The following is a 19247-nucleotide window of genomic DNA, read 5'->3' on the forward strand; positions in this document are numbered from 1 at the left end:
ACAAAAGTCTGGATTTTTTTAAACAAAATTATTTATAAAGTCATATGAGCTTATGTGGATAAATAACCCTATTGGACAGGCGGAGTGAAGTCCGGCTTTTAAATGAGTGAATATTTTTACGACCAAGCAAAGCCTTGGACAGCGCTAGTTAACCTCAAAAAATCAAACCCGACTAATATTTTTGTTTAGTTTATTTTTAAAAGCAAATTTTTTGCAAAAATTTGTTTTTTAATTTCGGTGATGTGTGAAATAGAAATTAAATCTCTTATTGAAGAGATTAGGTGCTTAAGCAATGTACTTAGAGAAAAGAAAAAGTTGCTGTCCGAATATTTAGCTAAGAAAAAATCTGTGGTAAGTTACATGAACCTACCAACTAGAAATATAGAAAATAAAAAAAGTACTTGTAATTTTAAGCAAATAGAAAGATTTTAAAATCTAGAAAAATAATTTATATTATCAGCAGCACCAGTAAACACATCAGGATAAACAACTATACACATATTTCATTTAATAAATGATCATTTTAAAATTTTCTTTGCTTTTCGTCAGTTTAATTTTTTCACAAACTACTTTAAATTCAGGAGTTAACAAAAACTGATGTACTATAGGATCTGTGGACCATGGGCCCAGAAACTCAAGTGCTCTTTACTCATCTGCAAGTGATTTTTTTGTATTAAATAATAAAACAATATATTTTATTAAGCAAAATTATGGGTTAAATATGTATAAGATTTACATTTATACACATTTTTTTGAAACAAAATTTCTTTTATTTATACAGGTTGTCCCAAAAGTAGACATCCAAACGAGAGGAGGTGATAGAGGAGATCATTTGCAATCAAAAAAACCCTATATACTATTATCCGATTGTTGATGGTTTAAAAGTTATTTCCATTTTTCTCATTTTTGTAAAAATCGCTTCATGCATCATGCACAAAATTTATTACAAAAATATCATAATTTATTTACTTAGTATTTAGTGCGAGTGTGACCCTAAGGAGTGCACCCTTTCATAAATATGATTTGGATGCATAATTGTTTCTTTCACTAGTAAGAAAAAAATAATTTCTCAATATGTTTAATTTTTATTTAAAAATTATTTGCCTTTTAAGTGAACCTGGCAGAAACAAATTTACTACAAAAAGTTAAAAATTATCAGGAAAAGTTACTTATTTAATGAAGATTCTCATATGGTGGAATACTTTCAGATAAGTGATACAAGTCTTTTTTGATTGACATTTTTATTAAACTAATCGTTTTTGGACAAAAATCAAAATATTGTAATACTAAATAATAAAAAAAAGAATTTGTTGCTATTAAACATCACAATAAATATTCAAAATGCAAACCACCTGCCCTAATACACATTCGGCATTTCGCAGTTCTACTTCGGTCTGGCTTTCATTGATAAAAACAAGTTCTTTGAAATATCCCCATAAAAAAAAGTGTTTTAAAAAAAATTTTTCTTTGAAATATCCCCATAAAAAAAAGTCTAAGGGGTCCAACACGGCGGCCATTGGATGGTTCCTTCCCTTCCAATCCATCGATTATTAAAGTAGTATCAAGATGTTGCTTTACGATTCGGGCAGAGTGAGCAGGAGCTCCGTCGTGTTGCAGCCACATGTCTCGCCTTGTTGCTACAGATACGTCTTCAAGTAAATCGTTCAAGTTATGTTGTAAGAAATGTAAATAATTTTCGCCGTTAAGTCTTCCTGGTAGCTCGAATGGTCCAATTAATTTGCCTTCAATGATCCCTGCCCATAGATTGACTGAAAACGATCATTTCTCACTATATTAGGATTAACATAGTCCCAATAATGCAATTTGTGTATATTAAATATCCCTGTTCTTTTAAAACTGCTTTCGTCACTCCACAAAATGTTTAAAAAAAAATTAGAGTCTTCTCTATTACGCTCCAGCATTTCCTGACAAAACTGAATCCTTTTTTTCATAATCAGTGGGCAGAAGTGCTTGAACATGTTGCACATGATAAGGATATAACAGATTTCTTTGTAAGACTTGATGAACTGTGGATTTGGGAAGTCTTGAACGTCTTGCTATGCGACGAACACTTGTTGTTGGATTCTCTGTTGCAAATTCCACAATATCATCTTCATCATTATCATTTCTAAGTCTTCCTACTCTCCGTGGCTGACCAGGAATGATGCCTTCCAAGTAACTCTGATGCACATTTATGAAAACTCTATGGTCAGGATAGCGATTTCGACCGGGAAAGCGTCTTTCATATTCTCGGGCAGCAGCTCGAGCATTTCCATCACAAAGCCCATAAACATAGTGCATTTCTGCATATTCGTGGGAACTATAAGCCATTTGTGAAGGTTTATTTCTAATAGTAGCAAAGGAGTTAAAACACGAAAAACTCCGAAAATAGAAACAGCAAACAGTCTAAGTATAAGAAATAAAGCCTAATTTGTTGAAAAACCAGAAAGAAACTAGCTACATTCGCGACAGGGAAACGGTATGTTGATCTTAAAAATTATTTGAAAAAGAATGTTTAGTTTTCTTATCATAAATATTTGACCATAAAGAATCTGCATAAATAAACTTTTTCTGATAGCTGTTTATTTCAGCATCAATTCAAACGCAAAAATGTGTAAACCTTAAACACATTGGGAAATCATTTTCTAAGTAGTGACAGAAGCAATTGTTTTGCATGCAATTATTACTTATGAAAAAGTACACTATTTAAGGCAACATTCATAACGAATACCACGCAAATACGTGAGGATATTCTTTCTATGAGTTCTTTACAGAATTCATGACACTATTTTTATAAAAAACAGAAAAACAGTAATAACTTTTAAACCATCAACAATCGAATAATAGTATATGGGGTTTTTTTGATTGCTACTGACCTCCTCTATCGCCTCCTTTCGTTTGGACGTTTACTTTTGGGACACCCTGTATAAAAAGTTGTTAATTTTGCTGCTTGTTGGAGGAGAACGGCCAAATGATTTTTGTATGTAAAGAAAAACAATTTTCAAATATAATCTGACAACTGAGAATAGTAAGTAAAAAAGGATGTAGTTGCCTCAACAATTATTTTATTTTATGGTTTAATTGTCCAAGGTGCCACTCTGCTAGCATCACCTCTAATAATAAAAGAAACTGCAAAATAGATTATTGTAGGAGGAACATTTTTTAAATTTTTTAGCCGACTGACAACTGACAAAAAACAAGAATTGCATAGATTTTTAAAAAGTCTAGATGGCAATTCAAGATTAATTGTTTTGATAGTTTGCAAATCTGAGAATATGGATGTTTTATTTGGTCTTCCCAGTATAGTGCCTGGCAATGATTGGAGGTGTTCAAATGAGGTTTTTGAAGTGCATGTATTTTAGGAAATTTGGCACATATCCCCAGAGAGGCTGTGATAATGATCATTTGTTGGGATTTTTTGATAGACTTTTTCTGAGTAAAATAAAAATAAAAATATTTTTGTGCACTCTTTTTAAAATATTGATGAACAAAATAGATTGTCTTGAGATTCTTAGTTACCTTTTGTTTTAAACAGAAACCATCGTCATCCAAAAGTATTTCTACAAGCCAAACTTTATGAAAGTTCTTCCATTTATAAACTTTGTGAATATTTTAAACTGATTGTTTTGATTTTGATTCAGCTAGGCTGAATCAGCTTAAGAAAAAAAATTTTAGTTCCTATCATATTTTTGCTGAGATTTTAACGACTTCAGATCTTAATATTTTTGCTGATAATTTCCAAAATTGAAGTTAGTCCTATGGTTGGAGCCTTTGATGTGACACTCAAACTAGAAAACAGGTTTAACACTAACCAAAACTCTTAGTTTTATTGTCCACACAGATTTCGTTAATGATAGCAACATATCTTTGGGAAAAGATTAAAACCTTATTTAACTATTTTTACTCTTCTCCCAAAGATACTAACACCGTTAATAAAACAAATGTCAAAAATAAAATAAAGAGTTTTGGGCAGTGGTAAAACTGTTTTATCATTAAAACTTATTAATATAATAAAGTAAGTTAATAAAATTTTTTTTAAAGAAATGTTATGACAATAGAAATGATTAGCTATTGTTGCTATTATTTTTAGTAATTGAAAACAGAACTTGTTAATATCCAGGAAAAGCAAAAAAAAATTAATTTGATGATTAGTAATTCCACTTTATTTATTATATCATACTTCAAGATTGGCTTTCATTTTGCATATCATCAGTTGTTAATTTTTTTTTTACATTTTTAATATTTCTGTTTTTGACATTAATTTTTTAAATAAACATCAAGTACCTACTTACTTAGTTTTTTAATGGGTATGGATTCTGTGAATTTCATTAAACAGAGGCCTGTAGAAGCTTCACTATGCCCCTGTTTAAATTTAAAAAAAATACGTTCATCAATTCATTTTAAACATTCTAAGATTTTTGTAAAAATTTATTTAATACATCACTATTCATCAATAAGTTATCAACAACTTTGACGCAACCAATATAAGTGCTGTCATGGTTAAAAAAGCATTACATCTCATTTGAATAGATCATTCTGTTATTAACTTAACTAACAATAGTTTTTCAATAGCATGCCTTTAAAAATTGTCAGAAATTGTCAATCTGCCAATTTTTGAGAAGGATATTGTATGAAGAGCATAATAGTTTTACCGAAAGATTGTCTGATGAAAAAAATCATTCTTATCATTGTTGATTCTCTTATCCGTTGAACTCATTGTTGATTCCTATTTACTAATATTAATTCTTTCATTGTCTTATTACTCTCAGGGATCTCAATCTCTGTCATATTCATTCAGTTCATAAATAATCTTGGTACTTGTAAATGTTTACTTTTATTTATTCTCAGTAAACTACCAGTTTAATGTGATACAATTTTTTATTTAATTCTATTGAGAATTTTTATGAATGGGTAAAAAAAAGGTAAAAAAGATGTGGTCTATAAGAAAGGAACCCCTTAACATAAGATTATTCTGCAGATGTTTAAAGGAAGATGGCTTTATAAATTCCATGGCTTAGCAATAGCAATTTGCCATGGACTTTATTTAAGAATATGATCAATAATCCTAAATACATTTTATTGAACAAAATACTTCATACGAAAATCACCAGTACTATTGAATATCAATTGCGATAAATATATTTAAAAAAAACTTTATATAATACTCTTCTTAAAAGAAACAGAGGAAAATAAAGAGTTTTGGTTAGTGGTAAAACTGGCTCATAATTTGACTGTCACACCAATGGTTCCAATCATAAAACTATAAAAAAATATTTAAAATTCCCTCATTTTGTATTCCAAAAGTTACCACTACTGTATATTCGATTTTGTTATTATAAATATAAATTTTGTTCAATCTAAAAATTATCCTGGATATTTAACTTTATCCTAACCTAATAATACATTTTTGATGAAATTATTAGAGTTTTTGATGAAATGTATATTTTTTTGGTATGGTATAGATACCATAGTTCTCATGGTATAGGTATATTAACTATTAATAATATTTTATCAATAATAGATTCTGATTATGCATTCTTGCAAAGACATTGTGCGCTGAAGAAGCATCAAAATCTTCATCACACAATGTTTTTATTATTTTTTATCAATATCATTATCTAAAGTGACTGATGATATTTTTAAGGAACTTGATAAAAATAAAGCTAAGGTGTTGGTTCTCTTAGATTTTTCTAAAGCCTTTGACATGGTAAATCACAGAATATTACTGGCTATATTAGAATATATGGGTTTTGCTGAGTCTGCGTTGGCATTGGTGTCTTCTTTCTTGTTTAATCGAAAACAAAGAGTAGTACTTAATAACAATAAATCAAATGCACTGGATGTTACCTCTGGGGTGCCCCAAGGTAGCATTCTTGGTCCTTCCCCACTAAATCAGCAGCTATTCTTTTTTGTAGTGACAATCATCGAACTAATATTTTAAATAATTTAAATGTACACCTTAATAACAATATAAGTTTTAAAAACTCTGCAAAAAATCTTGGACTAGTAATGGACTATAAACTTAGATTCAAAGAACATGTTACCCTTAAACTAAAAAATGGATATTCTGCCTTAAAAACAATATATCGTCAAAGACATTTTTTAACCTCAAGTATCAAAAAACTGCTCTGTGATGCTTTAGTACTATCACCGTTAAATTTTTGCGACACAATTTATGGACCATGCCTCGATAACTCCGACTCAGGTAGAATTCAAAAACTTCAAAACTCTTGCTTAAGACTTATATTTGGTATAAGAAGACGGCAACATATTTCTTATAAATTAAAAGAAGCAGGTTGGCTAAATATGCACAATAGACGAATATTACATATTTTATGTTTTTCTTACAAAATTCTTAAATCAAAAACTCCGCTTTACTTACTTGAAAAGCTTACCTATCGTACTGATGTGCATAATCTTAATATAAGACATAAAAATCTTTTAACAATTCTTTGCCATAGCAAAGAACTCTTTAAGCGATCCTTTTCTTATGTCGTACCAAATTTGATTAATAAGTTCAAAGTAATTAATTTTTTATTAAAATACTACGCACATGCTAACTAACTGAATGCAACGTAAAATATTCTATTAACATTTATTATTCAAAAATTAACTGTTTAAAAGAAAAGAAGAAAAAGGGAAGAAGGGAAAAGAGAAAAAAAGAGAATTTTTTCATTTCGTTTCATCCATTTTTCCCCCTACTGTTTTTTCCCCTCATAAGTATATGCCTACCTATTTGTTTTTTTCTCTGTTTGTTCTTTTCAAAGAATATAGGATATAATAAAGCGTAAATTCTAAATAGAAAAAAAATATAAAAACTTTACTGTTTTTCAAAATCTACTATTATTATCTTTTCTTAGGAGGTATGCAAGTACTCAAGACATTTATCCACAGAAGAAATCACTCGATACAGCAGGCAGATGTTGGTAAATGGTGTGGGACTGCCAGGTCAAATAAAGCTCAAAAATAGTAAAGTACTTATAGTTGGCGCTGGAGGACTTGGATGCCCTGTATCAGTATACTTAGCAGGAGCTGGGATTGGTAATTTTTTTCTTTTTTGAATTTTTTATTACTTAAAATTGGTTCATTTGAGAAAATTAATCTAATTCTCTTTTAATTAAAATTCTACAGTATGTATAATTAACATGTCTTTATGTTTTTATTTTTAGGAGAAATAACTGTTGTTGACTATGATGAGGTAGAGCTCTCAAATCTACATAGACAAATTTTACATACAGAAGATGACATAGGAATAGCGAAAGTTGATTCTGTCTTTGATAAACTACATAGGTATGACTATTATTAAGTTAATTATAAAACCTATTAACTAAGATTAAACTAGACAGCTAAAAGAAATGTTAAAAAAACAACATATAAATGCTCTTATCTCAAAATAAATACTTTTATCTGTAAAGACAAGTAATATATAGAATTATTTTTAGCTTTAATAGTAACATTAAAATAATTCCGCTAAAAAAGCATCTGGACAGCAACACACTCTCGCAACTATTAAAAGAGAATACGTACGACGTTGTGATTGACGGCAGTGACAATGTAGCAACCAGATATTTGCTAAATGATGCCTGTGTTTTAAATAAAATACCATTGGTTTCTGGTAGTGCCCTGCAAACTGAAGCTCAGCTCACTGTATATAATTATCAGGGTGGTCCATGTTACAGATGTCTGTTTCCTGTGCCTCCACCTCCTGAGACTGTTAATAGCTGTGGAGATAGTGGTGTTATTGGTCCAGGTGGGTGAGTTTCATAGAAAAATTTATTATATTAGCGTTGATTGAATATTTGGGAAGATACGCAATCCTGTGTTAAAAACTGTACCCGGTCGACTATCGGATTGCCGTTCAGTTTCGTGCACCGTGTGGTGCTGCCGCGAAGCGTCAAATCTAGGAACGATTTATTTTAGCTGCATGGACTTGGCTTTTGGCTTCTTTGAGTCAGGTCAACGCTGGTCAACGACGCTGGAATCTCCGGTTACGCGGCCGTGTTGGATATTTTTTTAAGACATGGGATAATGCCGCCAACTATGTTTTTAATTTTTTTTAACATACAACAAACACAGTGGTGTCATTTAGGTGGTCAAGTGATGAGTGATCCTCTTAAGGGTGGAGACATTGAATTTTCTTAAATGTTAAATTTTATAAACAAATAATTACTTACATACTAATAAGTTTTTGAGACAAAAATTAATTCAAAAATATATACAAAAAGCTATTTTTACAAAATTACCTACAAAGTTTAATACAAGTTATAATTCCAACAACAAACATTATGTTTTTTCCATTTTGTGTTCAAGAGGATCAAGTTTTTAAATAAAAAGTCTGTTGCACTTAATTAACTAAAAACTAATATTCAAAAAATATGTGGAACAAATTTTAAAATATAAGTAGGTTTTCATAAATATTATAAAGAATAATTGAGATAATTCATAATACTTAATACCTATGGTAATATAACTTCTTGATCAATAATTTTTTGTAAAAAGTAACCCATTTTGTCATGTGATTCAATATCTGAAAAATTGTGCAGCATAGTGAGATCTGTAAAGTAAGGGGTTTTGAGTGAGGATGTTAATAGAAATAGAAAACAGGCCACATTTTAAGTTTTAAGCGACACAGGCAAATTCTCAATTACCATTTGTTACAACTATACTTAAAACTATAAAAAGATACCTAGTAACAACAAAAACAAAACAAACATTTTGTTTAAAGACCCCGCATCACGGTTATACAGGACATCAATAGAGGTGGTATAATTAGAGGAAAGTTGAGCAATATAGTTTCCTTTTATAATAAAATTCAAATACTTCCTAAATTTTGCAAAAAACAATGAATACATTATTGTGACCACTTTTTCTCGCCTATACGATGACACCATTAAATTTAAAATACGACGTTCTGTCTTTAAAGAGCCATCATTAACTTTGTTTTTCTTTGTCGGCGCTATATTCACCATTTGCAGTTTTGAATAGCCTTTTAATTACCTTTCTAATGAGGTATCTTGTATTTCGAATGAGGATTTAGGGTCACCCCTATAATATTATATACCTATCTTTCTATCGCTGTTTAAAGTTTTAAAATAAAGCTGTTTAAAATTTTAAAATTCCAATACGGCGCCCATAAGAAACACCAACCATTATAATGGAAATGTATACAGGGTGACCCCTTTGGACAGGCTGAGATACAGCCCTAAAATCTTAAATAGTAAGATACATAGTCAAATTAAAGATACATCATCTAGAAGCTCTTAAAAAATTCTTTCCAATGATACTATAGAAAATCACATTTTAGAAAATTCTTCTCTATTTATCAATGGAACCATATTTTTTAATATTATTTAATTAAATGCTCAAAAGGAATTAAATATTTAATATATAATAATTATATTCAAATATGCTGGCATGAATAAATCTGAAAGGTACTTAAACTTCATAAGTTATATCCCTATAAACTGCAAAAACTGCAAGAAGTTAAAATTAGTTCAAGTGATGAATTTATATAGGTAATGAAAAGAATAGGTCCCATTATATTCCCTTAAGGAACGCCGATTTTATATAAATTCCTGGACAAAATTATCGCACCACTAAATATTTTGTCAAGAAAATTTAAGTAAAAATAAATATCAGTTAAAACAGTTATATATCTTTTCTCATACAAAAAGCAGAACTAGACAAAAACTATGTTTATGTTCTATCATGCAACATGCTGCTTGTGAGGAGTGGGAAAACATTCCGCAGGAAAGTTTTCAAAATTTGATACGAGGAATAACGCAAAGACTTCAAGCGGTCATTGAGTCACAGTCAAGCAGCTAGAGGTGGCAATACACGATATTAAGAATTCATATGGGTCTATTGTTTTATTTTTGCATCAAAACTGAAGTTATTGAAAATCGATGTTTTTTCCTTGTATTGAATTAAGTTACTTAAATTTCGTTTTGTTAAATAGAATATAATTTTTTTTTGTTAATAAATAAGTTAACAATGCTTATTATTAATTTTTTTTATCTATCTGTAAAAATCAAGTGGTTCGACAATTTTGTTCTGGAGTTTATTTCTGGGGAACCTAAGTTGTTATTTACTTTAGTGTATTGCTTTCTTGAGAATAAATAAATTTCAACGACTTCCAACACAATGCCTTCCACTCCATAATGTTCAAGAACATAAAGAGGTTTTGGTAATACACTGTGTCGAAAGCCTTAACAAGGTCCATGAAAACTACTATCACCTATTCATGATCGTCAAGGCCTTTGGCGATCATGATCACACCCCTTTCATTTTAAAAGTAACCTTTGAATTTTTTGTTATCTTTCAAAACAGTTTGTCAAGCTATTAATCAACCGTGAAATTATATAAAAAAGTATTTAAAGTAATCATTAAAAGTATTTAAAGGGAGAAGTTGTAAAGGAAGTATTAACGAGAAAATTAAAAGATAGATTAAAGATTAATTAACAGTAGTAGATATAACTACCGAAACGGTCTTCTCGTTGTTTTTATCGTTTTTAATTTTAATTTTCATAACAAAGTTAGGTAGAATATTGAAAAGATAAAACGAGCTCAGAGATTAATAGATTAAACCTTAGCTCCTAGGTATAAAAAAAAATCTACTATACCTTAAGTCAATTATTGTATATAAAACTTATTAAACTTAAATTAAATTAAGTATAACGAAAGATACCATTAAATATTTACGTTAATATTTCTTTTAAATACGTGAATAAGTCTATTTTCTTCTTCTTTTCAATTTTTGAGGGTGTGAGATAGTATTTTCTAAATTGATTTTTGCTATAAGTGACGTAATACCCAATAAAATAAGTAACTTATAACAGATCTAAGTAATAAAATACGGTGAAAACTATTTTTGCGTGATTACTGTATGAATTTGATTACTGTATGAACTGACTGTATTCATGGCACCCTATTTAAAATTAAAAAAAAAATTCTAGGATTTTAGTACAAAAAAGTAGCAAATCATTGTTTTGTGAATATGATTTTCTATTGAAACACGTACTACCATACCAAGTGTCCCATATGAAATAAGAAAGTTAGTGTCACACAGAAAATAACTGAATGTTAAAATATCCTCTTATTAAAGATTACTTACCTTTCTAAAACTTGGGAACAGCCGCCTTATGCAGCATCGTTCGTCCGCCACTTATATAAATGTAGTCTTTATTAAAATGTTTTTCATAAATAAGTCTATTTTTTAGTAAAACCTCATCCATAACATATATTTCCTGGTTTCCACAATTATTTATCCACTCAGCGAGTATTTCTGGCTTTTTTAAAGGGAACTTAAAAAAACTTATAATATTGTTTGTCCTTTTCTTTTCACGTTACTGCATCCACGATAAACGTAAATATTCACTTTAAGTGACGACCTATTAACAAGTTTTATTTAAAAACAAGCAAAATAAATATGCTCAATTAAAAGTATTAAAAATAAATAAAGGAAATTCAAATTTAATAATCTAGGTGTGTGCGAAAACTCCTAAGCCTGTTCGTCCGCTCTCTAGACAATGAAATGATACACGAGATTTTTAAACGAGACCGGAGCGCGCTTCTTGTTGCGCCATCTATCCGCCGGCCGCTTTTAGTGGTACAATTTTGCCCGTAAAGTTGCGCATCTTCCCATATTCTCAATCAACGATATTAGCGTTGATTGAATATTTGGGAAGATACGCAATCCTGTGTTAAAAAGTGTACCCGGTCGACTATCGGATTGCCGTTCAGTTTCGTGCACCGTGTGGTGCTGCCGCGAAGCGTCAAATCTAGGAACGATTTATTTTAGCTGTGTGGACTTGGCTTTTGGCTTCTTTGAGTCAGGTTTTTAACGACGCTGGAATCTCCGGTTACGCGGCCGTGTTGGATATTTTTTTAAGATATGGGATGATGCTGCCAACTATGTTTTTATTATTTTTTTTGAACATGCAGCACGGTGTCATTTATGTGGTGGTCAAGTGATAAGTGATATACTTAAGGGTAGAGGCATATTGAAATTTCTTAAAAGTTAAATTTTAAAAACAAATAATTACTTACCAAAATATGTTTTTGAGATAAAAATTAATACAAAAATATATATAAAAAGCTATTTTTACAAAATTACCAACAAAGTTTAATATAAGTTATAATTCCAACAAACATTATGTTTCCTTCATTTTGTGTTCAAGAGGGTCAAGTTTTTAAATAAAAAGCCCGTTGCACTTAATTAACTAAAAACTAATATACAAAAAATATGTGGGACAAATTTTAAGATATAAGTAGGTTTCACGTAAATATTATAAAGAATAATTGAAATAATTCATAAGACTTAATACCGATGGTAATATAACTTCTTGATCAATAATTTTTTGTAAAAAGTAAACCATTTTGTCATGTGATTCAATATCTGAAAAATTGTGCAGCGTAGTGAGATCTGTAAAGTAAGGGGTTGTGAGTGAGGATGTTAATAGAAATAGAAAATAGGCTACATTTTAAGTTTTAAGCGACACAGGAAAATTCCCAATTACCAGTTGTTACAACTTTACTTAAAACTATAAAAAGATACCTAGTAGCAAAAAAAAAACATTTTGTTTAAAGACCCCTTATAACGGTTATACAGGACGTCAATAGAGGTGGTATAATTAGAGGAAAGTTGAGCAATATAGTGTCCTTTTATAATAAAATCTAAATACTTCCTAAATTTTGCAAAAAACTTAAATTTGGCAAAATCATTTTATTTTTTTTCTGGCGTTATTTCAAAATATATGACCAAAGTATTTATTAAATGAATAAATTATTGTGACCACTTTTTCTCGCCAATACGATGACACCTTTAAATTTAAAATACGACGTTCTGTCTTTAAAGAGCCATCATCAACTTTGTTTTTCTTTGTGGGCGCTATATTGACCACTTGCAGTTTAACGACGCGGAAATCTTTGAGCGCCCGTCCGTTTTGTTATTTTTTTAAGACAAGGGCGATGATGATAACAGCGCTTTTATTTATTTTGTTATTGCCGATATTTAAATGCGCTGTGATCTCGCATAAATAACTAGATAAATGTGGTGGTTAAGTAATGTATTGGAAGGTGCTATCTCTTACAACTTAAATTTTATTAACAAATAATAAATTACTTACCAAAATCCTTTTTTGAGACAAAAATAAATAAATAAAAACAAAACAAAAATTCAATAAGCTTTTATTTATTAATTAGAAAATTAACAAAAATATTAAATAAAGGTGATGATATAGGTAGGCTTCACGTAAATATAAAGAGTAAATTAAATAATTAAAGATTTAATATCTATATACGGTACTATAGTTTTTTAGGTTCAACAATTTTTTGCAAAAAGTAGCCCAAAATGTGATTTTTGACAATACGGGTTTGTGAAACCAGCCAATATCTCAAAAACTGTGTAGGGTAGTGAGATCTGTGAAGTACACTTTTTTTAAACAAAAATAATGAAAAATAGATACCTTTAACTGAAATTAATATAAAAATAAAATCGCAAAATTTAAAAGGTTTTGAATAAGGGTGTAGCCACACTATAAAATATAGAAAATAGGCCACATTTTAATTTGCAATACAGGCAAACACTTAATTACTAATTCTTAAAATTAGAAAAAGTTAATAAGAAAAAAAAAACAAATATTTTGTTTTACAGTATGAAGGGTCTCATTGCGATTATACAGGATGTCCAAAATAAGGATGAGCAGTAAATGGTTTAATTAGGCGAAAGTTGCGCAATATAAATGCAATCTAAAAATTGGAAAAATGCCAAATACTTCCTAATATTCAGGAAAAAGGTGAAATTTGGCAAAATGGTTTTTTATTTTTTTCTGGCGTTATTTGAAAATATAAAATAAAATCATTTATACATTGTTGTAAACACTTTCTCTCATTTACAAGTTAACATCTTTAACTTTTAAATACGACGTTCCTTCTTTAGAGAGTCATAATCAACTTTGTTTCTTCTTGTCGACGCCATGTTGGCCACTTGCAGTTTTGTTTAACCCTTTTAATTACTTTTTCAACGAGATAATTTCTAGTGAGTAGTTGGAATCATCCCCATTAAATATTATATACCTCTCTCTCTCTTTTAAATACAATTTAGAATTTCAAAAAATTCAAAACATACTTTATTCATAAATACATGGTACCTACTTGTTGACATGGTACTTCTATGATATAAAATAGGCATATTAATCGACATATTACTAACACATAATTTAAAAACAATACACAATAGTGGGTTCAACATACTAGTATAAACACAAAATGTATTTTCAATTTCAAAGCAAGACGACTTAAAAATTTTTTAGAGTAACATCACAAATTCTAATCTTTACATCTTTACTAAAAACTAATTATATACTATTGGCCTATTCCTAACTATCTTCAAAAAATTCTAATGCTATAAAAATAGTTGCTTTTAAGAAGTTTCGTTAAGGACTTTTTAAAGCGAGGAGAACTTCTAGAGACTTTTATGACATTTGGAAAATGATTAAAAATTTTTATGCTCAAGTAAATAAGAGAATTCTTAGTTCACTTTTCGGGATGGGCATTGGAATATTGTATTTTTTTCTGATATTATAATGTTTTAAGGAGCCATTATTTTGAAGATACAATTTATATTTTTTGTATATTAGGCAAGCAGACTCAACAATAAACAAGCAACACAAGGAAACTATCTTTAAATAGGGGTCTGCATGTCCTGTGGAGATTTATGACACATATATTTAATGACTCGTTTTTTAAAAACAAACATCGAGTCAAAAAGCCGTTTACTAATGCAACTCCAAAATGTTATTCCATACTGTAGGTATTTTTGTATGAAAGTAAGTTCCAACTTTCGACAAAAAAAAAAATAGACCGTTTTTGCAGATATCAATCTAAGTTCATTTAAAACCACTCTAACAGCATAACATCGTCTAGCTAGTTTTTGCCTCCTGACATATCTCCATAAAACTTAGGTTTATGATTGATAACAATTCCAAGAAATCTGTTAAAATTATTCACTTCCAATTCTTTGTTGTGAATCATGAACTGCTCTGAACATAAAAACTTAACAATTTAGTCTTATCTATGTTTAAAGATAACAAACTAGCATCAAACCACTGTTTATTCATTAATAAATCTTTAGAAATTGTTCTTGTTAATGTGCTTTTGTTATTGTCTGCCCATAAGAAAGTGGTGTCATCTGCAAAAATAGGGAAGAATCCTTTTATCTGGAGAGACGCCAGGTCATTTATATACAATAGAAATAAAATAGGACCGAGAAACGAACCCTGCTTACTACACAAAGTTCAAAACAAACAAACTTTTTTCTGTCTAACAAAACAAAATTTTAACCATTCTAGAGCAACTCCCCTAAACCCATATCTAGAAAGCTTACCGAGCAGTATTCCATGGTTGACACAGTCAAAGTCTTTAGAGAAGTCGCAGAATACCGCTGCAGCAAAGTGACCTTCTTCAAGCTCAAATATAATCTCTCCAAGAATGAAAACTTTACTCGACAATCATTTAATATGTTATTTTTTTAATTAGGAAAGCTACCATTCGTACTATCACCATTTTCTCAATAACTTTAAAGGCTTTTTAGGCTTTATTATTATCTTTTTCATGAATGAATTTCATCATGAAAACAATTATTGAAAATACTTAAAACACTAAAGACCATAAACATAATATATTGATTTAAAATTTTCTTAAAGTAAAAAAAAGAAAAAGAGAAAATGGCTCTCATAGACATGAAGAGACAATATCTTTAAGAGTTCGGATTGATTTTTGTAGATAAAATAGATAATTTTCTGTGAGGTTTATAATTAGATTTTTTTAAAGATTTTTAGAAGATTTTGAGATTCCCATTTTAGGTTGTTATAAATCAAAGTCTTAATTAATATACGCACACTGATTAATTTTGCCTAAAGGAGCCATCGTCTCACAAACTAAACACATTTACATATATCTATCTATTTGTGATAACGATATCCAAGAAAATTTTTTAACAACTACCAAATTGCAATACGGCAAACACGAACCTGTGCAAAAACTCTCCCACACGACTCAGGGATGATCGGCCGATTACTAATGAGAAGCGACGGACGAAATTATTTTCGCGCATACTGGAGAGAATCGCCATCTATTTTTCACGCATATTTGCGGTCACGCTTTAGCCCATAAGGTTGCGTATCTTCCCAAATATTCAATCAACGATATTAGCCTGTTTAGGTCAAAGGCTCGCTCAGAGGTTAAGGACAAAAAATTAAATTTCGTTCTTGATCAAGGCCATTTTTTAACAAAAACAGAAGAGCTTAATAAAGGATAAAATCAAATAAAAAGATTTTTGCTAAATTGTTGGTGGAAATTTTAACAGTTTTTAATTTTTTATGAGGAAAGACAGGTTTTTTTGGTTCTAAAGCTGTAAATCAATAAACCTTTTAGGATACTATCTCTTATATGCTATAATAGTATATAAAAGTTATTAAAGCATAAATGAAAGAGGAAAGTATTATTGGCATACTAATATAACTGATGCTTGATTTGTTAAAATGATCAAATACTAATGGATCTCAAGCAAGACATGTTCGTCTGATTTCGCTTTTATCCTTAGAGGGTGCAACTAATAATTAAATAATAAAAAAAAATCATTGTTTACATAATCTGTATATAATCATTTACCTTTTATATATTTGATATACTTTTTTTTGTCAGTAGAAGTTCATTCTTGGTTGGGAAGGGAGGGAAGACTTTTCTTTACAAATGAAACTGCCAATCTTTTTGTCAAAAGTTATGTATTTCGATATACCTTTTAAGTTAATTGGAAATTCTAGATGATTTTATGTAATGTTATGTGATGATTTTATGTTGTTTTACATAAGATTCATTGCCGTACTAATCATAATAGAAGTGGGAGAAGCTATTGAGTGTGAAGCTATATAAGTGTAATCATTAAAATTACTGTAAGTGTAAACCACTTATTTAATGTTAGTAAATTGAAGTGTATTTGGAAGAAAAAGAAACCATTTTTAAATTTCAATTTTCAATGTTACACAATAGTTCTTAATAAAAAGGCTAGAGGACGAATTTTTTAATAATAGCCGTCTATTTCATACTCGAAATTTAAATCATATGGTGTATTTTTGATATCGTACTCAAAAAGTATTATAGCGGAATTCCAAAAAAAGAAAATCTTAAAAACCGTAAGTTAATACCTTTGCTCATTTTAAAATTATAACGAAATAATGATTTTATTTTTTATCATTTTAATTGGTTTTGTTGACTCGAATTAGTCTAATGTTCATAATGACTTAGTTTTTTTTATTGAACTAATTACAGTAATTTTTAGTGTCTTGTTATCGTTGCTAGGGAGCGTTAAGATTAGAATAATTACAGTAGTGTTTTATTTTAGCAAAATGAATATGTGTGGATTCAAAATTTGCTCTTTTGAATAGACCTATTTAATATAAAAAGGAAATCGTAAAAAAAATAACATGTACTTAATTATCATCTTTAAATATTTTATACACATTAAAAATTTAAGATTAATAAAATATTAATTTTTCTATAACTTTTAAACGAACAAAAATTATGGTGAAATAATGTGTAAGTGTGTAAGAAATATAGTGAACTTTTAAGACAGTTTTTACGCTTTTCTTCCAAATTTAGCCTACTTTTAAGTGCGGCATGAAAAATATTTTTGAGGTAAATTGAGAAAAACTGACAATGTTTTTATTAATATTATATTACAAATTGGGCTCTATAGCTCTTTTTTAGTAACTATTGCGAAACATTAAGAATGGAAAGGTACACTTCAAAATAAGTTTGGTTTGCTAAAATCGAATGAGTGGTTTGGAATTGGAAAAACAGCAATTTTAATGATTACTTTTTCTATAGCTTCCTCCACTCCTATTATGCTTAGTACAGCAATGTTGCAAAATTTAGACAAAAATTATTTAGATTCCTTTAAACCTTTTAACAGTAATTTTAAATCATAAGTTGCATTAGTTTTGAGAAAAAAATACCTTTTTAATTATTGACTTACATAATTATCAGAACGACCCCATCTAGAATTTAACAAAATTCTATTGTTGCTATACAAATACACCCTGAAATACAGCTTCTTTAACAGCTTATATTCCCACCCTATAATTATTCTTTCAAATCTGATCGCCTTTATTCAATCGTGGGGCAACTCAATTTATCTCTTTATTTTTTTTTGTAGTACCTGGAATAATAGGTGTGCTACAATCTCTTCAAACAATTCACATCCTACTTAACAATAATGGTGGAGTTTTGTCAGGGCGACTTTTATTATTTATTGGATGCGACACCATATTTCGAAATGTGAAACTTCGACCTAGAAATGTTAATTGTGCCGTTTGTGGAGACAATCCTACTTTGACCCAACTGATTGACTATGAACAGTTCTGTGGGGCCGCCGCTCATGACAAAGTGAGTTTCACTAAGTCTATCTAAAAAAGACCGTCAGATTAACCGATAGCTAAGAAGTATTTAATCAGGCTACAATGAAGGTTTCCTCATATTTTAGGTAGTTAACATCGATATAATAAATGAAAACCAGCAAATAGAGGTAAAGGATCTTAAGTCTAAATTAGGTTCCAGTCTAATCTTAGACGTCAGGCCGGCATTGCAGTATGAAATTTGTAGGTTACCTAATACCACAAATATCCCTTTAAGTGATATTGAAAGATGCCATGGACTTGAGAGAATTAAGGAAGAAATAAGGCAGAATCCACAAAATGAAGGTAAGAAAGATGGTTTATGATTATTTTTTTCAGCGTTGAACTGTATTATTAATTCTTTAGTCTATGTGTTGTGCCGAAGGGGAAACGACTCTCAACGTGCAATTTTCCATCTCAGGACAAACATGACGGATGTTCCTGTGAAATTTACAAATATTAAGGGAGGCCTACTTGCTTATTCAAAATATGTTGATAACGATTTCCCTACGTTTTAAAGAAATTATTATTAATTTTATGCTTTTAACTTTAAGAAATATTTAGTTTTTTGTTATCCATTTTTTAATGAACCAGACTGAAATATATTGATTGGTTTAATATGTTGTTTCGAATTTTTCATAAAACGCTCCTTGTTGTGTAACTACAAAGTAATTTAAAAATGAAAATAAAAAATGTACTGGTGGGCATCTAAGAATTTAATTCCACTTATTTATTTCGAACATTCTGTTTACTTTGACTTTTTTTAATTGTACACCTCCGCATTGGTCTTTGCTC

General features: G+C 29.5%; 1 protein-coding gene across 1 annotated transcript; it reads left to right on the plus strand.

Annotated features, from left to right (window-relative positions):
* The first annotated feature begins 153 nt into the window (after nt 1-153).
* On the plus strand, nt 154-19070 carry LOC126743221 (adenylyltransferase and sulfurtransferase MOCS3). Its single transcript, XM_050450209.1, has 7 exons — nt 154-351; nt 6861-7041; nt 7170-7290; nt 7443-7750; nt 18215-18444; nt 18542-18758; nt 18819-19070. The coding sequence occupies exons 1-7, from the start codon at nt 241-243 to the stop codon at nt 18968-18970; spliced, it is 1320 nt and encodes a 439-aa protein (XP_050306166.1). The 5' UTR covers nt 154-240; the 3' UTR covers nt 18971-19070.
* Nucleotides 19071-19247: the final 177 nt, after the last annotated feature.

Source organism: Anthonomus grandis, chromosome 12, assembly GCF_022605725.1.
Source record: "Anthonomus grandis grandis chromosome 12, icAntGran1.3, whole genome shotgun sequence".
In the NCBI taxonomy this organism is placed as follows: Eukaryota; Metazoa; Arthropoda; class Insecta; order Coleoptera; family Curculionidae; genus Anthonomus; species Anthonomus grandis.